This window comes from Eutrema salsugineum, unplaced genomic scaffold (assembly GCF_000478725.1).
Source record: "Eutrema salsugineum unplaced genomic scaffold, Eutsalg1_0 scaffold_1, whole genome shotgun sequence".
In the NCBI taxonomy this organism is placed as follows: domain Eukaryota; kingdom Viridiplantae; phylum Streptophyta; class Magnoliopsida; order Brassicales; family Brassicaceae; genus Eutrema; species Eutrema salsugineum.
Window position 1 is genome coordinate 771,623 of NW_006256909.1, and position 19,565 is coordinate 791,187.

Consider the following 19,565-nt stretch of genomic DNA (forward strand, 5'->3'; position numbering starts at 1 on the left):
AGTTTTCATTGGAGAAAAATGGTTTACGCATTTGTATGTCATCACTTAATTATGAATGTGTGAAAATTAAAAATATATCTCTTATAGTATATTACTATGAAATATACAGATAAGACAAGATAAGATCGATCTAGGGAAGAGAGAGAGATCTGGTAAAAGGTACGAGGTAAAAAAGAAGAAGCCATATCAAGGAGTGGAGTGCTTCACATTGGGAACAAACTCGAACTTCACTGTCTTTTCTCTTGTTTGAAGCAACACTACACAAGCCGTACGTACGCTTCATTTAATATCCTCTTTGACTTTTCACATATGTTGCTCTCCTTCATCGAATATGAAGATTAATTGTCACAATGCATGATAATTTAATTTCAGCTTGATAACTAACCTAATTAATGATAAACTGATACTACGATTTATAGTTTTTCATTAACCATGTATTTGTGTCCAGTCTATTTTGCCACTCTATCAATTTAAGGATTAAAAAAATATTAATAACCGTCATTTTGCGGTTAATCAATTTTTTTCATTTATCGTTCTCATATTTCACTATTAATTATAAACTGTTATCTATCAAATTCTTAAATACATATATACAATTCTTGGTTTACCCCAAAATCTAGCATAGAGTGGAAAATAAATATAATGTTCAAGTTTATTAAATTGATTAAGGCATGCTACATGTAGAGTCACCCAAAACCTCCTTAAGTAACAACACGAAACTTAGTACAAGAAACCATACAAGAAATAAAAATAAAAAGCATTGGGGAAATTCAAATCTTAAGATTTATAATTAAGGAGTAGGCTTCAATGTGTTGGCAACATCAATCACGAATCGGTACCTAACGTCAGCCTTCTCAAGCCGTTCCATGGCAGTGTTGACATAATCCGCAGAGATAAGTTCAATATCCGCCGTGATGTTGTGTTTTCCGGCCATGTCCACCATCTCTTGAGTCTCCTTGATCCCTCCTATCATACTTCCCATCACCATCTTCCTCTCTAAAATATACACATTAACAACAAAAAAACATATTTTCAATGTCACTTTGTCCACTAGAGAATACAAATTTAGCTCAGACGGATATGCTACTACTAAAACCACATCATTCGCCAAAATTTGGCTAAATAGGCTTACCGAAAATGAGAGGCATAACCGAGAGCTCAAGTGGCTTTTCTGGTGCACCAACCATAACCAGTTTTCCCTTATGCTTGAGCATACCGAGCAACGGAAGAAGCGAATGAGTCGCAGATACGGTATTAATAATACCATCCATAGTCCCCATTGCACCCTTAATCTGTTGTGGGTCTCGGCTCACCACGAACGCGTCCGCACCAAGCCGGTTAATCGCCTCTCCTCTCTTACTATCTGAAGTACTAATAACCGTGACCTTTGTACCCATAGCCTTTGCAAATTTAACCGCTACATGACCCAAACCGCCTAGTCCCACCACGCCAATGTGCATGCCGGGCTTGTCGAGCCCGTGGTACTTCAACGGTGAATAGACCGTGATCCCTGCGCATAGTAGCGGCGCAGCAGCGTCCAAAGGGAGATTATCGGGAATACGGATGATAAAAGCTTCGTCACAAACCATATTGTCGGAGTAACCACCGTAGGTTATTGTGTCGTCGTAATACTTGAACCCGTACGTTTGGATCATTTTTGGACAGTAGTTCTCAAGACCTTCGGTACAACTGTCACATGACCCGCACGAGCCGACCATGCACCCGACTCCGACTTTGTCTCCGGTCTTGAATTTAGTCACTTTACCTCCCACTTCAGTCACCAAGCCAACGATCTCATGCCTGAACCCAAAAAAGACAACCTTATTTTCAAATTTAATTTTTCATCTTTAGAGTATGAAAACCATTCAATTTATGTTGGCTTTTTCGAAATAATCAAACCTGTCGCTGTAAAAAAAAATGAAACTGGTCACTGTTGAGACTAGCTCCAATTATTAGGAAGAACTCAAATAGAAATAAAAATAATTAAATGCCATTATTTAGGACAGAGTAGAGATAACACAGGAGCCACAAGAAGCTTATCGTGGATCTTTTGTCCACTATTTCTAAGACTTCTCTTAATATTTCTTGGTGTCTTATTGTTAACAGTTTTTCTTGGTTTATTCATTGACCAACCAAATAAATAAAAAAAATCTAAGTTGTTTTTAAAAAATTCCCATATTATGTTCCCCATTTTAAGGCTTAAAATTGTCGTATTACAAAAAATTCAAAATAATAGGTCTCCACTAAAATTCTAGCGATGCTCATTTTCTTGTTGTAACAAAAGGTAAATTATTTTGCGATATTTAATGTATTTTCGCAAGTATTCCTAACAAAATTAACATGTAGCATCATCCCACAACATGACAACAACAAATACATATTGATGATATTCTGTGGATTTATTATAGCTTTCGGAATATAAATTTTATACAATAACAATCATAAAAATCAACATGTGTTCTCTAGGTCTACACACTAATGCTCATGACCGAAACCTATATATAGTTATTAGAAATAATTCACTGATTAAAAACATCATTACGGGTTGCTAATAAATTCTTCTGAATAAATTTGGATTTTTTAAAAGAAAAATTGGATATATAATCTGTTATAATTTTATAGAATAGAAATTTATGTATTACCCGGGGACGAGAGGATAAGTAGACATTCCCCAATCGTTCCTGATCATATGTAAATCAGTGTGACAAATTCCACAGAACAACACTTTGAACCTAACATCCTTCTCTCCAGTCTCCCTACGTACACATTAGTACCACCAAAATTAATTTCATTTACAAGAGAAGTATACGTAGAGATTATTTCGTTTAAAAGAGAAATTTGTAAAACCTTCTAGCAAAACGGAAAGGCGACAGAACTCCAGAATTGTCTTTTGCGGCCAATCCGAACGCCTCCTTCTCAAGAACCTTTCCCATAATCGATCAAAAAACAATAAGAATTTGGGATTTTTTGTTTTTTGTTTTTTTGCTAACTAAAACTTTGAGATATGGAGTGAAAACTAAGCAAGTGTGTGGTTTGAATTTATTTGAATGTCACCAATTAATATTGAGAAGTTTGAGATTATGAGGAGGAGATGCAAGTGCTTTAATATAGCAAGGGATTGAGGAACCGACGTGATAGGGTGTCATTAGGACCATTCACTTACTATCACGAGAGTACCTCAAGGACTCGTTCTTTTCCTCCTTTCATATTTCATTGCTTTTTTGGCGTTATTAACTTAATGCAAAAAATATATAAATATGAATACATGCATTAGGTATTATTTTGTCTGCTAAGTATGCGTGAATATGATAATTTCATAACTCCCCCTTAAAAGCAACAGATCTAGCTACCGTTAGAATATGAAACAGATCTGCTGAAACATTGAGCAAAAAAAGTGTCCCAAAAATTGCAGCACAACGTGAATCAACAACTAAAGATCACCATAAATGATTGAAAACATTTTATTTATGTTACTCTTCGTATAATTTGAAAAATATAAATACGTAAATGCAATTTCAAATCCAGAATGGACATAGTATTATTAGTTTTTTTTTTTAATGCAGGTTAACGATGTATTAAAATTTGTGCTATAGTTTCATATAAAATGCTGGTTTCATATAACAGAAAAATATGATATAGTTTTGGATCATATTTAAATTAATGCTATAGTTTTGTATGTTAAAGAATAACTAGTTTTTAATTAGCTCTTTTCCTCCCAGTCCCTTTCTTTTAGCTTCCTTCCCGTCTTTGACCTTTTAAACTTTTTTTCCCCCATTTCTCTGACATATCTTCCCATATTATTTGTGCATATTTAATCAAATAAATGTGAATGCAAAAATGAAAAATGAAACTTAAGAGTTATGACTTATCGTCTTGTTCATATACAACGTCTACGTCTTGTTGGAAAAAAAATCTACGGGTTGTTGTATGTCCGTTCTTGTGGTCTAATTCGAAAAAGTTGAGATATGTTTCTAATCTCGTACTTGCTTTTGCTCCCAAATAGTTTCGTCCACGCAACATACTCATAATTAAAACGTGTTTACACTGTTAAGATGCATGCACTTTACTTTTTTTAAGATGCATGCACATGAACAATAATTCTCGAAAAGAATAGTTTGAATTTAGTCTCGAAATCGTTGCCCCAAAAAAAAAAGAATTTAGTCTCGAAATCATACACTATCAAGAACTAGTCTCCTAGTTAGAAGACTTGGTACTTTCTAGTCATTCATTCAAATCATATAGCTACAATTAGGCTTAATCTATACTTACGTAAATCTTATTCATATATATAGCTAACGTATAATATTCAAATTCATTAAATTGATAAAGCACAGTAGTGGTACTAGTATGCTACACACAAAGTCCTAATCAAACAACACGAAACTGATTACAACAAACCAAACAAGAAAAAAACTTTGGGGAAATTCAGTTCTGAAGCTTTTTATCTAATTTAAGGAGTAGGCTTCTTCAATGTGTTGGCAACATCAATCACAAATCGGTACCTAACGTCGGCCTTCTCGAGCCGTTCCATGGCGGTGTTGACATAATCCACAGAGATAAGCTCAATATCCGCCGTGATGTTGTGTTTTCCGGCCATATCTACCATCTCTTGAGTCTCCTTTATCCCTCCTATCATACTTCCAACCACCATCTTCTTTCCTATATATATATACACACAACCAAAAAACATATTCTTGATGTTTATCGACTGGAAACTTAAAAATGCATTTAGATTTGTGATGAAAGTAACGACGGAATGACACAAAATATACAGATTTAGTAGTGAATTAACATAGTATAAATAATAAGCATTTTAACTAAAAAGTAACATGTAGAGATAACGGTTAAAGAAGACATATATAGTCTCTTACCAAGGATGAGAGGCAGAACCGGAAGCTCGAGTGGTTTCTCGGGTGCACCAACCATAATAAGTTTTCCCTTGTATTTAAGCAACCCAAGCAGCGGAAGAAGCGGATGAGTCGCGGATACGGTATCAATAATACCATCCATAGTCCCCATTGCTTGCTTCATCTGCTCCGGGTCACGGCTCACCAAGAACAGATCCGCACCAAGCCGGCTAATAGCCTCGTCTCTCTTCCTATCCGAAGTACTAATAACCGTAACCTTAATACCCATAGCCTTGGCAAATTTAACTGCTACATGACCCAGACCACCTAAACCCACCACACCAATGTGCATACCGGGCTTGTCGAGCCCATGATACTTCAACGGGGAATAGACCGTGACCCCGGCGCAGAGTAGCGGCGCGGCAGCGTCTAATTGGAGATTTTCTGGAATACGGATGATGTAATCCTCTTCACAAACCATGTGGTCGGAGTAACCACCATGGGTTATGGTGTCATCGTAGTACTTGGCTCCGGCAGTTATGATCATTTTTGGACAATAGTTCTCTTGGTCATCGGTGCAGCTGTCACATGACCGGCACGAGCTGACCATATAACCAACTCCGACTTTGTCTCCGGCGTTGAATTTAGTCACTTTGGCTCCGACTTCAGTCACCACGCCAACTATCTCATGCCTAAAACATTTATTTCCGGATTAAATGTAATACAGTATAAAATCTGAAATAACACCGGACATATCTCTTCTTTTATTTTTTCTTCTAGTAGGAGCTAGGTTTCTACTAGGAAAATAAGAAATAATCTTTTTTCCCAAGAAATTTGGATATTGAATGGATTGAGCCAATAGTATTATTCATTACAAAAAAAAAACTGTGATTTATCCAGTAATTACCACTGGAATTAATGAGGTAATTATTCGTGGTTGGTTAGTCTCTCAAAAGTTTATGTGGATGTCCGTGGCCATACATATTTTAGCCATATATCAAAATGCTTAACCACATAAATTCTGGACTTACAAAAAAATAATCTAAAATTAAGAAGTCTAGTCCGGTAAAATATACTAAAATTTCTCGATATCATCTCGAAAAAAGCATTAGACTTGCTACATTTACTAGTTTTATTTTTTAAATAAATTGTTATGTATAATTGATTATTACTCTTGAGTATGGAAGTGTTGTCTTACCCGGGGACGAGAGGGTAAGTAGTAAACCCCCACTTGTTTTTGGCCATACTTAAATCAGTGTGGCAAATTCCGCAGAACAACACTTTGAACCTCACATCCTTCTCTCCCGTCTCTCTATATACATTAATTCCACCAAAACATATATATTGTTAGTTATTCAAATAAGAAATAATTTCATATCATATATAGACGAAACATAAGCGATAGAGATCAAAAGAAATTGGAACCTTCTTGAGAAACAGAAAGGCGAGAAAACACCAGATTCGTCTTTCACGGCCAATCCGAACGCCTTCTTCTCAAGAACCTTTCCCATTATGGATAACCAACAAGAGAATAGAATTCCAACTGTTTTTTTTTTTTTTTTTTTGAGTGACGCTAAATATTGTCAAGTGTAGAGATAATGAAGAGAGACACCGTTTTATATAGGAGGGCTTGTTGAATAGATGTGAGTGAGAGGGCCAATACTCATTATTACTCCTCCGGACCATTTTCGCTATGTACTTATTAATATCTGTAATCGATTCTTTATACCATATACATACGAGCAACCAATGAATTTTCAAAGACTATAGTATGTAAGGTAGTGGTATAATCAATTCTTTATTACTCTCATCTGGACCATTTCCGCTAAGTCCTTATTAATACCTGTAATCAATTCTTTATACCATTTACATACGAGCAACCAATTCATTTTCAAAGACTATAGTAGTTAAGGTAGTGGTATAATGTAAATAAAGTATATTCTAAGTAAAAAAAAAAAGTTTCATGTTGAACAAAATTTTCTTACCAAGAGCTTTCCTTCTAATCTCATAGTGAAGAAGTTCTTTTTTTTTTTTTTTTTTTTTCATAGTGAAGAAGTTCATTATAAATATATAATGTATTTTATTTTATTTGTAGTACTGTATTCAAAAACGTAGTTAAAAAAGTTCGTTTGAACATGAAATTTTCTACTGTTATATTCATTTGAAACTGAAGGTAAGATATTGATGTTTCTTCCTTTATTTTTGGGAATATTTTTTTTATGTACACATTGTATGTTGTAAAATGTTAACTTTCAGTTTTTCCAAACGAACCAAGAGTTATAAATTGTTAATTGTAAACGTAAACGCAGGATTAAAATGTTTTAGAATTTAAATTTATGAGTATTGTTTTTATTTTTAGTATTAAAGCAAATTAACTCGTTTAACTACATAACTATCAAAAGATGTTTCATGGAAAATGGGTCAGTGTCGTTGCCTGCAGCAATGCATAAAATGTGTGAACAATGCGTGAATGGCGGGATTATTTTCACGATAAAATTTAGTCCACATGTGGGACTTTGCTCAACCACATATATATATAATCATATAAACATTTTTCTTGCAGGTCCGCGCTCCGTTCACATCTCACTCTGACAAGTCAGTGTGTACGGGCCATTCCGAGCTTTTATACCATGTATACAAACTATAAATAATGCCAAGACTACAACAAAACTTACAAAAGTAACTTAATGAGAGTTAAATAATACTAGCTTTTTCGACAATTTAATGATTCTATGACGTTGTCTCAACAAGAAGTAATAAAATTAGAAAAGTAAAAATAAAGATAGATGTGAAAACTCGTATATTGAATTCCATATCAGAAGTTACTAAAAACAAAATCAGAGTAATATAAACAAAAGGGAGACTTGGTTTAAGTCTTAATTTGATTAAAGTAGATTGATCCAAATAAAGTATAATAACAATCCTAGAATAAGATTTGATGATCGATAGACCGATAATATAATATTCTCGAAGAAAGTAACATGTTAATAATTCCAATCAAAATTAGTCATACGATTCAGTTTCAAGGTTTCATATACTTAACAATCTCAAAAAAAAAAAAATAGTGTGAATTTGAACTAGAAATACTTTAGCTTCTGAAAATCAAGTCATTCGTTTGCGTCCAACTCATAATCACTCAACTTACATTTATTTGGTCACACTCTTGTTTATATAAAAACTCGTTCTCCCGTTTTGACACGGTCAGAGTAGAAATATGGACTAATGATTATGTGAATATATCAAGTTTAGTTAAGATCGAGTAGCAGCCAATGTGTTGGCGATGTCAATGACAAACCGATATCTAACATCTCCCTTTGCAAGTCTATCCATGGCGGTGTTCACATAATCCATGGATATGACTTCAATGTCTGCTTTTATGCCATGTTCAGCTGCAAAATCTATCATCTCTTGCGTCTCTTTCATTCCTCCGATAGCACTTCCCGCCACCGACTTCCGTCCTATCGAATCACGATTTCATTATATTTAACGATCTAGATGCAAAAGACTTTAAAAAAAGAAAAATACCAGCTAAACAGTTAAAACAGTCTATACTTATGATTATTATATACCCATGATTAAGGAAAATGCAGGTAGGTCGAAAGGCTTCTCCGTTGCACCGAGTAGAACAAGTTTACCGTTGGATTTGAGTAGTCCAATTAATGGTAAAACTGAATGTGATACAGAAACAGTATCGATTATGCCATCCATAGTTCCCATTGCAGCCTAACATAGTATTAATTCAGTAATTAAAATTCGATATAAAAAAAATTACACTGAAAATTGATATACTGTTTATGTTCTTACCTGCATTTGGTCATCATCAGTACTGGCCAAGAACCCATCAGCTCCAAGATTTTCAAGAGCATCCTTACATTTCCCCACGGTCGAACTAACCACCGTGACTTTAGTCCCAAATGCTTTAGCAAACCTCACCCCGATGTGTCCAAGACCGCCTAGCCCCACAATTCCGACATGTTTCCCCGGTCCGGCCAATCCAAAGTACTTCATAGGACTATACATCGAGATGCCTATACATAAAACCCATAAGATACGAAATGTACATTTTGGTATCTGAAATTAGTGTTATTTTGTTATAAGTTTACAAGATTGAAGATATAAATTGCGGACTAGTAACAGTGATCATCAAATAAACGAAGCGTATAATATTTTGATTTGACTTAAACCTGCACAAAGCAAAGGTGCGGCCGAAGCAAGAGGTAACGTGTGGGGAATTTTGACGGCGTAACGTTCGTCGACAACAACGTGATCCGAGTATCCACCGTAGTTAACCGTCCCGTCGTAGTGAACTCCGTTATAGGTTGCGACTGCTTTGGTGCAATAGTTTTCTTGATCTTCACGGCAGCTCTCGCACGTGCGGCACGAATCGACTATGCATCCCACACCGATTTTATCACCAATATTGAACTTACTAACTTTTCTCCCTATCTCACTCACTTCTCCAACGATCTCGTGACTGTGATAAACAACCCACACTTTTATGTATCTTTTCTTTCCATGTTTTTAAAATCATTTTGTATAGTTAGGAAAGTTAAGAAAATAGTAAAAAAAAAAAATTACGAAACGTATGATCTATTTAAATAGGACTGTAGTCATTCTTTTAAAACCCGATTGGTCGGATAAGTTTTATCATGATCTGACGAATAATCTGGCTCAGTAACTTGTCTAAATTTTTTTTTTAAAGAGTTGAGAAAGTAGACAACAACAAAAAATGAAAGAGTTTATTTTTGATCATTTTTAATTGAAATTATATATAGACAATAATATTTATTAATAATAGTCACTATATGCTTAATCGTTTATCGGAACATGAAAAGAGGTTATAAGGCTATAAAGTAGTAATAGTCAACTCTGACAAAAGAAGAAAGGCTAGTAAAAATTGTCAACTTTAAGTGATGGTGGTAATAATGGAGGTGAGTGCTCAATTTCGGCAAAAATGCGAGAGTACTAATTGATTTATCTGTCTAATAATGTTTTAATTTAACAAAAGAAAAGAGCTAAGTGCTCCACTATAAATATAGTGGGCGAACAAGAATTTGCCACATTTAATTCCACTTAATTATTATTTTGGTCTCTAGTACGTAAATTTACCAACCAAATCGACTATTTTAATATTAATATTAATCTTTTGATACATGTGATATGGTAGAATGTCATATCACCAATCTGAAAAATAACTAAGTGGGCAAATGGATATTTAAACCTAGACTGTTTTTTTTTGGGTCAATTTAGATTAATAAAACAGAACCAGGTTAACAAACCAGTTCAGAACGAGAAAACCTACAAAAAATAAAATGACCTATATATTTTTAACATTATGAGTTATGAACCAAACAGTTGGCTCTTGCTACTATTTAAAGCATCACAAATCAAAGTTTACCTTTCTTAAGATGTGTTTTTGGATCGAAATTTAAAGTTTTTTTTGGATCTATTAGAATTTGTTGATCTATTGAAATTTCTTACAATTGAAAAGAAAACAAAAACACTGGACTATAAGTCTATACTATATATATATTAACGCTTTGATTTTTGACATAATTAATGAATTTAAATAAATATATATTATATATTTGTGAGAAGAAGAAAAAACAAGAAATTGCGTACCCAGGAACCATAGGATAAACAGAGGAATGCCATTCGTTCTTGAGACAATGGAGATCACTATGACATATTCCACAGTATAGCACCTTCACTCTCACTTCTTCTTCTCCTGTTTCTCTGCACATACCATCATGTAACATCATCATCATCCACATCATGGCTACATTAACCATCCATCATGTACATAACACACCATCACTCATTCACGTTACCTTCTAGAAAAAGCAAATGGAGAGAGATGGCCTGAAGAGTCTCTCGCGGCCCAACCAAACGCATCTACGCTCTGCTCTCTCTCTCCTAACCCCTCCATCTATCACTCTTTTCTTTCTCTAATTTCGAGTAATTATGAGGACCAAAGTACACACCCTTATTTTATATATATATATATATGATAAGATAGGATCTAAAAACGCTGTCGTTTGATTCAAGAGCACTTTTGGTATGCATCATACCAAAACATTGTCTTAATTTTAATAGAATGTTATCTGATACAGTCATACCAAAACATTTTCATTAACTTTGAAAGAATGTCATATTCAATTTTTTTTATTTAATTAACTAGTTTTAAAAAGGGAAAATTATGCTATTTATAAATGGGTTGGTTTTTGAACTTCTGGCATTATCTCATTTTTATGAAACAGGCTATCAAACTCCAGAAGGACCTTCCAAACGAAGATAATCATACATAACACCTATAACCGAACTAGTGATCCGATTTTGAGTAAGCAAAATCGTATTATTACCAACCCTAAGCAATTTTCCTTGAATATTGATATTGTACAACCTGTACAGCCCATGAACACCATGCCTAGCAATCGCGTTATCTCGACCTATAAACCCAGTCGTGAAAATAGGTTCGGAGTTAGCTTCGTTAGCCCGAACAAACAAATCCGCAGTCGTGGCTGCAGCCAAAGCCATTCGAAGTGTGTAGTTTCCCGTTTGATTCACTGTTTTTAAATGAAACACAATTTGCCATGTTGTTTCGTGAAATGTCCCATTTCCAGCATCTCTGAATATTATAGAAAAATTTTCTTTGTATCAATTGATTTAAGTGGATAAAACAACATTTGAAATTAAAATATATGTATTACCTGGTGACATGTGCATAGAACCAGTCTTTTTTATAGTCATTCACTCCAGCAATATAAATAAGATCGTTTCGAGGATACAAAACACTGTAACGATCCCATAAACCGTATTGTCTAAACCTGTATAGTTATAAATAAAATACCATTTAGTATATTTAAAATATATATATATATATATACGGTTAATCATATCTGGTCGGGTGTTATAATTATACTACTTGTCTTGGGAAGGATTTGAGGAATTAAGATAGAGTTTGGTCAAAAGGCTTGGGTCCGGATCAGGGATATAGAACTCTGCGGCGGTCCGATCCGGTTCTCCGATCTCCCACAGTGTCGGACCGTTTCTTGGCGCCTCGTACACAATGGTTCCTACGTTTATCTCCATACCTACACCAAACCAAACACACAAATGAATCAATTGACTTATCCTTGTTGTGCCACAATAATTGGGCTTTTAATTGCGCCTTAATTATACTTCTCTGTATGGATCTAAATACAGTAAGTTTTTCTTTTTCTTTCAAACAACGTGTATTCTACGAGGTTTTTTCTTTCTTTCTTTCAAACAACGTGTACTATAAGGTATACATCATGGTCTCAAGTGAGCTTTTTATTAAACACATTTTTCATTTTTTAAAATAAATATATTGAAATATACCTGGTGTGATGGTAATGTCACGCTCGTATTTATAGTCACCAATAAATCCAGAAACCCATGCGTAGAGACTATACTTCCCTGGTCTCACATTCGTTATTGTGAACATCCCCACTTTGTCTGCTCGTGTCCAAAATTGATATCCCTTTGTCCAAATTTTATATTAAAATATTGTTACAAGCCGTTAGTTTAATCCTTTTGAGAGTAAAGTCATGTCGTCGTTGAATATCGCGTGCAGGTAAGTGCAGAACATTTTGATTTCGGTTCCAAAAATGTGGGAATGAAAAAAATATAAATCTTTGTGTATGCCAACAATATAAATAGCAAATTTGATAAAATAAAGTAATATTTTTTTTTTCATCCAAAAAGTCTCATACTGAAACTTAGATTACTCTCTACAGCATGTATCCGCCATGCCAATAGTATATTAGTATAATTAAAAATTTTAAATTATAGTACCTTGTTTTCGGTTTGCCAAGAACCAACTTCACCAGGTATTGCTAAACCCACAAAAGCAGATTCCCCAAATAACTTCGACTTGCTTATGTATCTATAAAATCCATGATTTCACACATTTGGATTAAAAAAGTGTTGTGAAGCTATGTACGTGAGATAGAATTTCAAAATAAATCCGAAGACCGAATATAATTACCTGTCCATGACAAAGAATTGACCCTTGACTGTTCCTCTTTGGTGGCGAAGAGGGTAATCTACTGACTTCACGAAATCATAAGGCCAGCTTTGGACCTCGGCAACCATCTAAAACAGTTATTTAATTTAAAAGATTAAATATAGATAACAATAATCATGGTGATTCAAACTAATTGAAATCACGATAATACCGATCGAGACCTGTCGTTTAGCATCAGTCCATAGGAGATTAGGAGAGGTGGCAGAGTTGAGATAAACAAAGACAGGACCAAACACCTTCTTCCACGGCTCCTTGCTTGTATAGGTTGTGTCCATATCTTTTCCCACGTAATGTGTACTTGTAAACATCTAAATACCCAATTTTCTTATTTAAAACCGAATAGTTAAGAGAAAAAGGTGACATATATTTCAAGTTCACAGAATCAGCAGATTGAATTTTATATATTTCATTTACATTCCACATTATTTATTTACTTTTAAAATTTTATTATTTTTAAAAATCATTCTTCAAACATTTTTAATAAAACGGGAAACCAATATTTTTTACTTTTTGGCTTAGACCGATCCAACTTAGCACACTTTAAAATACACTTATTTCTTTCTTATTTTTCATCTACGATTAAAATCGACATTGAGTCGTAAACGAAAAAAAAAAAAGTTCGAAATTGAGTTGCGATTGAGAGAGAGGATGATGGACTCACGGAAAGGATGGTGGGTCCTAGATGAGAAGTGAGATCTTGTTTGACGGGCCCACAAACACGGAACTTATCGCTGGGAGTTATCATCCACAAACCGACACGTGGGTCAGACGAAATCCAACCATGCACTTTGTTGTCTTTGTCTTCCATTGAGTACATATACTTATCGTCAACCTGCGTCACAACCAATCATTTTTACCCCAGTCAAATCTTTGCTCTCACCCTTTTTTATTTCCTTATTAACCGCCTATTATTGGTAGTAGCGGTCTCATATGCATAGCCGGTGTTAAAATAATAAGATTCATAGATACAATTTTTTTATATATATAGGGAAGTCGAAATTTTGTGGATCGATTTTTATATACCTGCCCTTTAAGTATATAATTTTTTGGTTTTATCAATCGAACAGCTTCTTTGTAAGCCAATGGACTAGCATTACCATTGGTGACATCTCGATCTTCTTCAGAAGGCATGATTTTCTGTCGACTATCTGATAAAGCCATGAAATCGAATCTGAAAAATGTTCACAAGAAAAGAAAAAAAAAATGTATCAACCACAACATTTTTACTAAAATATATGTATGTTTTTTTTTCTAATAAAATACAATGGTTACTTTGTTGTGTTAAGCTTGAAGACGATCCTGGTTTGGTCCATGTTCACTTCCGGCCAACCTTTTAACCTCTCTAACACAGCGTACATATGTACTCCAGACACACCACTTCGAATTATATATCTTTTTAAATAAAAAATACTTTATTATGATTACTCTATATTTAATTTATCAAGACAAATTTTTTGTTGTTGTTCCAAATTGATGTACCTTTTATCTACGTTTAATGGGGCTACCGAGCCACGTTGAGAGATCTTCCATGTTCTTGAAAATGAAACTTCGACATGCTCACTTGTTTGATTTATTATATCGAATTTTTCTCCAATTAAACTGTTAAAATATAATATTAATATGAAATAAATATATGTGTATAGTAGTTGTGGTTATGTACATGTATGTTAAACAAAAAGATACGAAGAGACTAGAGAGATTCCAAAACTCACAAATCTGTCAACGGCTTTTGTCCTGGTTCATACCATACTACGTCCCAATACCTTTACATATATTAGTATTACCAATATCAAACGTACGTACGGAACATTTTTACTACATTTCTCACAAGCTATATAAATTTAGATATGATGTATCGTACCCGCGATTCTTAATTTGGTCGTTCAACACATTGTCAAAGCCATTGTACTTGACTCCAGTTATTAAGCCTGATGGATTCGAGAAGGTGACTTGTATAATACCATTATCAACGACCACCTTAAATAACAACAAAATAAGCAACAAATCTCATGTATAACAATGTTTTGAACCCAAATATTCTAAGATATTAAAAGAATAAAACCTTATCGTAACATAATTTTATTGTAACATAATTAAACCAGATATATAAAAGATGAATAAGACATTTGACCGTACTAGGTTAGGGATATCTTTCTTAAGCGTAACTAGAGATACAAGCTTTTGTCCCGCTTTTGCGATATTTAATTTGTTTCTGTAATGGAAACAAAAATTAGAATGAAAAATGAAGAATTCAAATAAAAGAAAAATCAAAATGTTCACTTCAATATGTGCATGGACCTATATGTAGATTCATCTTAGGATTGGATACCAAAAGAGAAATAACTCAAATGTTTTTAACATATGAATTTCGAAAATGAAAATAAAAAGTAACAAGATTGAAGCATAGGACCAATCCCAAAAACACAGATATTACAAGAGTTTCCATCAAAATTTTCAAAAAAAATATATTTAAAAAATCACAAGTCTTTGAAAAATCTAATTGAGTTTCAATAATCCAATAGAATAGTTTCATAGAACCCGATTTAGTGAGAGACATAGAAGTTGAGGAAAACATACCGCGACGTTCGGGAATGAACATATTGAAGAAGGAAAATCAGAACAAAAATATGAATCATAACCCGACCCGCTTTTATTCCCATAGCTCTGTTTTTCATCTCCTTTGTCAATTCACTGAACTTCCGGCAAAAAGAAAAATTTGACTTATAAAATTAAAATGCAGTTAGATTCACTGAACTTCCAACAAAAGTTTTTACCCCGAAATCATACTCTGTGTTCTAAAACTCATTACACAGATAATAGAATTACAAAGAAATCTTATATATGTAAGCACGTACGTTGACTTATAATATTTAACTAATTTTCTTCTCTTTGTTGAGTTCTTTTTGCAGCTTTGATTCCTTGGAGAAGAAGACGAACTCTTTCCACCGAGAAAGTTATATATAAATCTCGTAAAATATTTTAATTTACCATTTTATTTAGCTAGAATAAAATCTGTAATTAACAAAAAAAGAGATCACAAACTTTAAATAACTCAGATCCTAGCTAAGGCGCGCGGAGGAGGTGAATTTATACTATATCTCAGATTTGTTTCCTTTTTATTTTGTGACTTGTGAGAACCAGAGTAAGTAAAGTGACTACGTTCACGTACGTTATCTTATTTCCAAAAATTTTAACCCATCTCTTAGAAGTTCAATTGGAGCTCATGCCCGAGTGTGCTTCACTAACTTTATTTTTTTTTTTTTTCTGGAGAGCAAATTACACCATTAGTTAGTTATGACGTATAAAGACGACCTGGTTCTGAATATACAGAGTTTATTTAACTCTAAAGTTCCCGAGACAACATTTTCGAAGGGATAATTAAGTATTGGTTAATGGGCTTCTAGGCCATTGATAAGGAAGTTCTTACAAATCGAATCATGGCACTAAGATTATGCAAATATCAATAATATTTATTAGATTGGCATACTATACTTACATATGATAATATCAATAATATCGTGTGTCTGTCATCGGGATAAATATTTTGGTTTGGGTCGTTTGATTTAATCAGGATGTAGTCAGGAGTCAGGATTTTATCAGGAGACGCGTAATACATTTAGTCAAAAGTAGTTGAATATATATTAACATATAAAATGATAGTTTATAAACTAAATAAGTCAGAAAAAGTAAAAAAAATGCAAAAATAAATCTAGAAATAAATCTACTTTTTCATATATTATTTTCAAGTATATTTTATAAAAAATAAATGATCTCTCTATATAATTAAAAATATTATCACATAATATATGTTATTTTATGATACATTGTATGCATATTAAATGAATTAATATAATGAATATGGATTATAACATCTTGATTGATAAATCAAATTGAGAAGAAAATAAATAAATATTCAGATTTTACTTTAGTTTTGACACAATTTATGGTTTTGATATCTGAATTTAAATACGAAATGTTTTAGTTTTTCAAATGTATCAAGCAGATCAAATATATTAGATGTCATATATTTTCTAGCTTTTCCGTCTCTCAACAGTAATATTATTTTTTATATTATTTTTTAATATTAAGAAGTGATCATTTTATGACATCTTCCAGATTTTTATTTTAGAAAAATACATCCACACTTACCTAACACTTTAGTTTTAGCTATTTATCCAGCAAAGAAATATTGTATAACTTTCCGATAGGTAAGATGACACTAAAGGAAATCCAGATCGATCAAATATTAATGTGTACATTTCTATTTAAGGGGCGTGTATTATAACAAAGTATGAATCTTAAGATCAAATTAATTAATTTGAAAAGGACAGATACAATTTGGCCACTCTGAGTAAAATTAATTGTCAATTCCTTTTTGAGCTATGCTCAATTATGGAACACACTATCGCTTTAAATCATGCTCTCACATTTCTTGGATTACTTTAAGAACTGTGTAAGGAATCATTAATTAAAATATCAAATTTTAATACTAGTGAGTTATGATGAGATTTTCAACTAGTGTTACCGTTGATCTCGACTGCTTTATTGGTTATCAAATGCACAGTGCTAATTATGGTATATTCTCAAGTTTCATCTTTCAGTTCCAATTGATTTACGTTGGTCAGTGTGTCTGCCTTTTGATTCGAGTTCAGTTATAAACTTCTGGTTTTTATAAGTTTTCTAATTGTTTAGTGTGTATTCGTTAGGCAGGGATTGGATTTCCGTATTTCTAACAACAAATATCTTTGTTCCAATTCTAAATCATAAGCCATAAATCGTGAAAATTAATCATAAATCCTTAAATCTTAAAATCACAACCATAACCTGAAAAGAATAAGCTCAAATACTAAAGATTTTTTTTTTTGGGGTCAAAAAATACTAAAGATTTAAACCTCATTCAATAGGAATAAAAAAGAAAAATGAAGAAAAATAAAATAATAGGAATAAAATAATAGTAAAATAACATGTTCTTTCGTGATGATGAAAATTTTCCCTCATTTATCCTAAACCAAACTTTACTCTATCTTTAGATCGATTACATCTCTACAAGTTTATGAAGCTTTATTCCGATGTATAATTATGGACATTTCATTCAAAACTATAAGTTAACAGACAGTTATATCTATTCTATACAGTATTAATTATGAATCATCTCCATTTTCAACGTGAGATTTTCTAATATCTTTCACGTCCGTGCCCTGTCAAAAAACTTTTTAATTATTTGTCCAAAAAAGTTAGTTTCTGTAGCAACTTATAAAACTAATACACCATGATTCGTTGGTATCATCATTTGTAGTTATCTAATATATATAGTAATCATAGCATTCAAATGTTGTCTTTATTACTTATACTTGCTACTATCAGAGAAGAAAAGATAAAAATGAAATAATATGGCCTACAACTTTGGAACATCGGGTACAATTTCCACCAGTATTCAAGTTCCAAGGCCATTTTTTCAACTCGACCTTTGCTACTAAGTACTACTATTTATAATAATTATCTTCGAAACTCTGGAAAAAAGTAGGATAAAATTTAAAACTTCATGGACCGAAAGATCATGTGGGATTTAATTTTTAAACATCAAAAGGGACAACAGCTTATCTGCTTTTCTTGGTCCGGTCAATAATCTAAATAAGGTTTATTATTATTCACACTATCACTCTTAGTATCCTCTCATAGCCTATATTTCACAGCATCACCCAGAGAAAAGAAAAAAAAAACATATTCAATATAACAACAAGGTAATTTTACATTATCTAAACATTGCAAAATAATGGAAATTAGCGGTAATCAATTAAATGTATATGGTTGAACTACGATCTCCAATCTTGGCTAACACGCCAAATTAATTGGAATATCACTTTTTGATAGATAGTTAAGTTATCATGTATAACATAAACGCATGGTTTCTAAGTTCAATCTAATTGAGCATCAATTGTGCCAAAAGATCGAATATTATTTGGTTTGATACACGCTGAAGTGGTGTGACAAATAGCTGACATAAAAACTTACTTGGTGTAAACTGTAAAAGTTAGAAGAATCTCCTGAAAAAAACTACATATTCCTTAAGCCTGTTGGTGTTTATAGAATATAAACAATATACATTATATGATTAATGAATATTGATATCTATTTCAACATCATGTAGTCAGTACGGGTGTGTTATTAAACACTACCATACTTAAGTAAGAAATTAAATGTTGGTCCAACAAAATTAGGTCATCTATGAAATCTATTATTTTTTGTTGTTTGGCAACTAGCTTCTGGATTATAGCTTCTATACATGTGTTAGATATTTGATTTAGTCATTACTAAAAAAAATCTTTTAAGAATGGTTACTAATTCTTATATAGTAAAAAAAAAAAAATACAGACAAAGATATTAGTATAGGGGTATTAAGAAAACCAATATAAACAAAGAATGACAATTGTAGATAGTTTCTTATTTGGACTTCAAATATCTGGAACAAAAAAAGGAGAGTTAACACTTTCAGCAAGAAAAAAAAAAAGAGTTAACCCGTCGAACTAAAGAGAATAATGATTATTATTGGTAAAATCGAAATGATTCGCTGATGATTGACACCTGGCGTGAATGAAACTAAATCTTTTTATCTAAAGACAACGATAAATGGGGATTTGGTCACTTATAAGCCACTTCAAGATTCGTTG

The 19,565-nt window shown here is 32.8% G+C and overlaps 4 protein-coding genes across 4 annotated transcripts; all 4 read right to left on the reverse strand.

The window, feature by feature from the left end:
* Positions 1–633: 633 nt before the first annotated feature.
* On the reverse strand, positions 634–3,145 carry LOC18030078 (cinnamyl alcohol dehydrogenase 8). Its single transcript, XM_024149331.1, has 4 exons — positions 2,848–3,145; positions 2,643–2,756; positions 1,133–1,800; positions 634–996 (listed from the first exon to the last, which is right to left on the reverse strand). The coding sequence occupies exons 1-4, from the start codon at positions 2,931–2,933 to the stop codon at positions 791–793; spliced, it is 1,074 nt and encodes a 357-aa protein (XP_024005099.1). The 5' UTR covers positions 2,934–3,145; the 3' UTR covers positions 634–790.
* Positions 3,146–4,300: 1,155 nt separating this feature from the next.
* On the reverse strand, positions 4,301–6,414 carry LOC18030079 (cinnamyl alcohol dehydrogenase 7). Its single transcript, XM_006411767.2, has 4 exons — positions 6,273–6,414; positions 6,046–6,159; positions 4,872–5,539; positions 4,301–4,659 (listed from the first exon to the last, which is right to left on the reverse strand). Exons 1-4 carry the CDS (start codon positions 6,356–6,358, stop codon positions 4,451–4,453), a joined length of 1,077 nt encoding a protein of 358 aa, XP_006411830.1. The 5' UTR covers positions 6,359–6,414; the 3' UTR covers positions 4,301–4,450.
* Positions 6,415–8,069: 1,655 nt separating this feature from the next.
* On the reverse strand, positions 8,070–10,783 carry LOC18030080 (probable cinnamyl alcohol dehydrogenase 6). The gene is made up of 6 exons (XM_006411768.2): positions 10,679–10,783; positions 10,470–10,583; positions 9,032–9,321; positions 8,652–8,875; positions 8,417–8,570; positions 8,070–8,305 (listed from the first exon to the last, which is right to left on the reverse strand). The coding sequence occupies exons 1-6, from the start codon at positions 10,774–10,776 to the stop codon at positions 8,097–8,099; spliced, it is 1,089 nt and encodes a 362-aa protein (XP_006411831.1). The 5' UTR covers positions 10,777–10,783; the 3' UTR covers positions 8,070–8,096.
* Positions 10,784–11,111: 328 nt separating this feature from the next.
* Positions 11,112–15,769, reverse strand: LOC18030081 (rhamnogalacturonate lyase). The gene is made up of 16 exons (XM_006411769.2): positions 15,753–15,769; positions 15,475–15,588; positions 15,034–15,109; positions 14,759–14,874; positions 14,610–14,660; positions 14,377–14,496; positions 14,170–14,289; positions 13,921–14,068; positions 13,559–13,729; positions 13,059–13,205; positions 12,859–12,965; positions 12,666–12,756; positions 12,210–12,351; positions 11,773–11,941; positions 11,558–11,674; positions 11,112–11,475 (listed from the first exon to the last, which is right to left on the reverse strand). Exons 2-16 carry the CDS (start codon positions 15,570–15,572, stop codon positions 11,112–11,114), a joined length of 2,037 nt encoding a protein of 678 aa, XP_006411832.1. The 5' UTR covers positions 15,573–15,588; positions 15,753–15,769.
* Between the last annotated feature and the right edge of the window lie 3,796 nt (positions 15,770–19,565).

Coding starts and splice junctions, on each gene's coding strand:
- LOC18030078 (XM_024149331.1), bottom strand. CDS start 2,933: ATGGGAAAGGTTCTTGAGAAGGAGGCGTTCGGATTGGCCGCAAAAGAC. Junction 2,757..2,847: donor CCTTTCCGTTTTGCTAGAAG/GTTTTACAAATT, acceptor ATGTGTACGTAG/GGAGACTGGAGAGAAGGATG. Junction 997..1,132: donor GGTTATGCCTCTCATTTTCG/GTAAGCCTATTT, acceptor TGTATATTTTAG/AGAGGAAGATGGTGATGGGA.
- LOC18030079 (XM_006411767.2), bottom strand. CDS start 6,358: ATGGGAAAGGTTCTTGAGAAGAAGGCGTTCGGATTGGCCGTGAAAGAC. Junction 6,160..6,272: donor CCTTTCTGTTTCTCAAGAAG/GTTCCAATTTCT, acceptor TAATGTATATAG/AGAGACGGGAGAGAAGGATG. Junction 4,660..4,871: donor GGTTCTGCCTCTCATCCTTG/GTAAGAGACTAT, acceptor ATATATATATAG/GAAAGAAGATGGTGGTTGGA.
- LOC18030080 (XM_006411768.2), bottom strand. CDS start 10,776: ATGGAGGGGTTAGGAGAGAGAGAGCAGAGCGTAGATGCGTTTGGTTGG. Junction 9,322..10,469: donor GTTTATCCTATGGTTCCTGG/GTACGCAATTTC, acceptor TGTTTATCACAG/TCACGAGATCGTTGGAGAAG. Junction 8,571..8,651: donor CTGATGATGACCAAATGCAG/GTAAGAACATAA, acceptor ATACTATGTTAG/GCTGCAATGGGAACTATGGA.
- LOC18030081 (XM_006411769.2), bottom strand. CDS start 15,572: ATGAAAAACAGAGCTATGGGAATAAAAGCGGGTCGGGTTATGATTCAT. Junction 15,110..15,474: donor GTTCATTCCCGAACGTCGCG/GTATGTTTTCCT, acceptor TTTCCATTACAG/AAACAAATTAAATATCGCAA. Junction 13,730..13,920: donor ATTATATACTTAAAGGGCAG/GTATATAAAAAT, acceptor GTTGTGACGCAG/GTTGACGATAAGTATATGTA.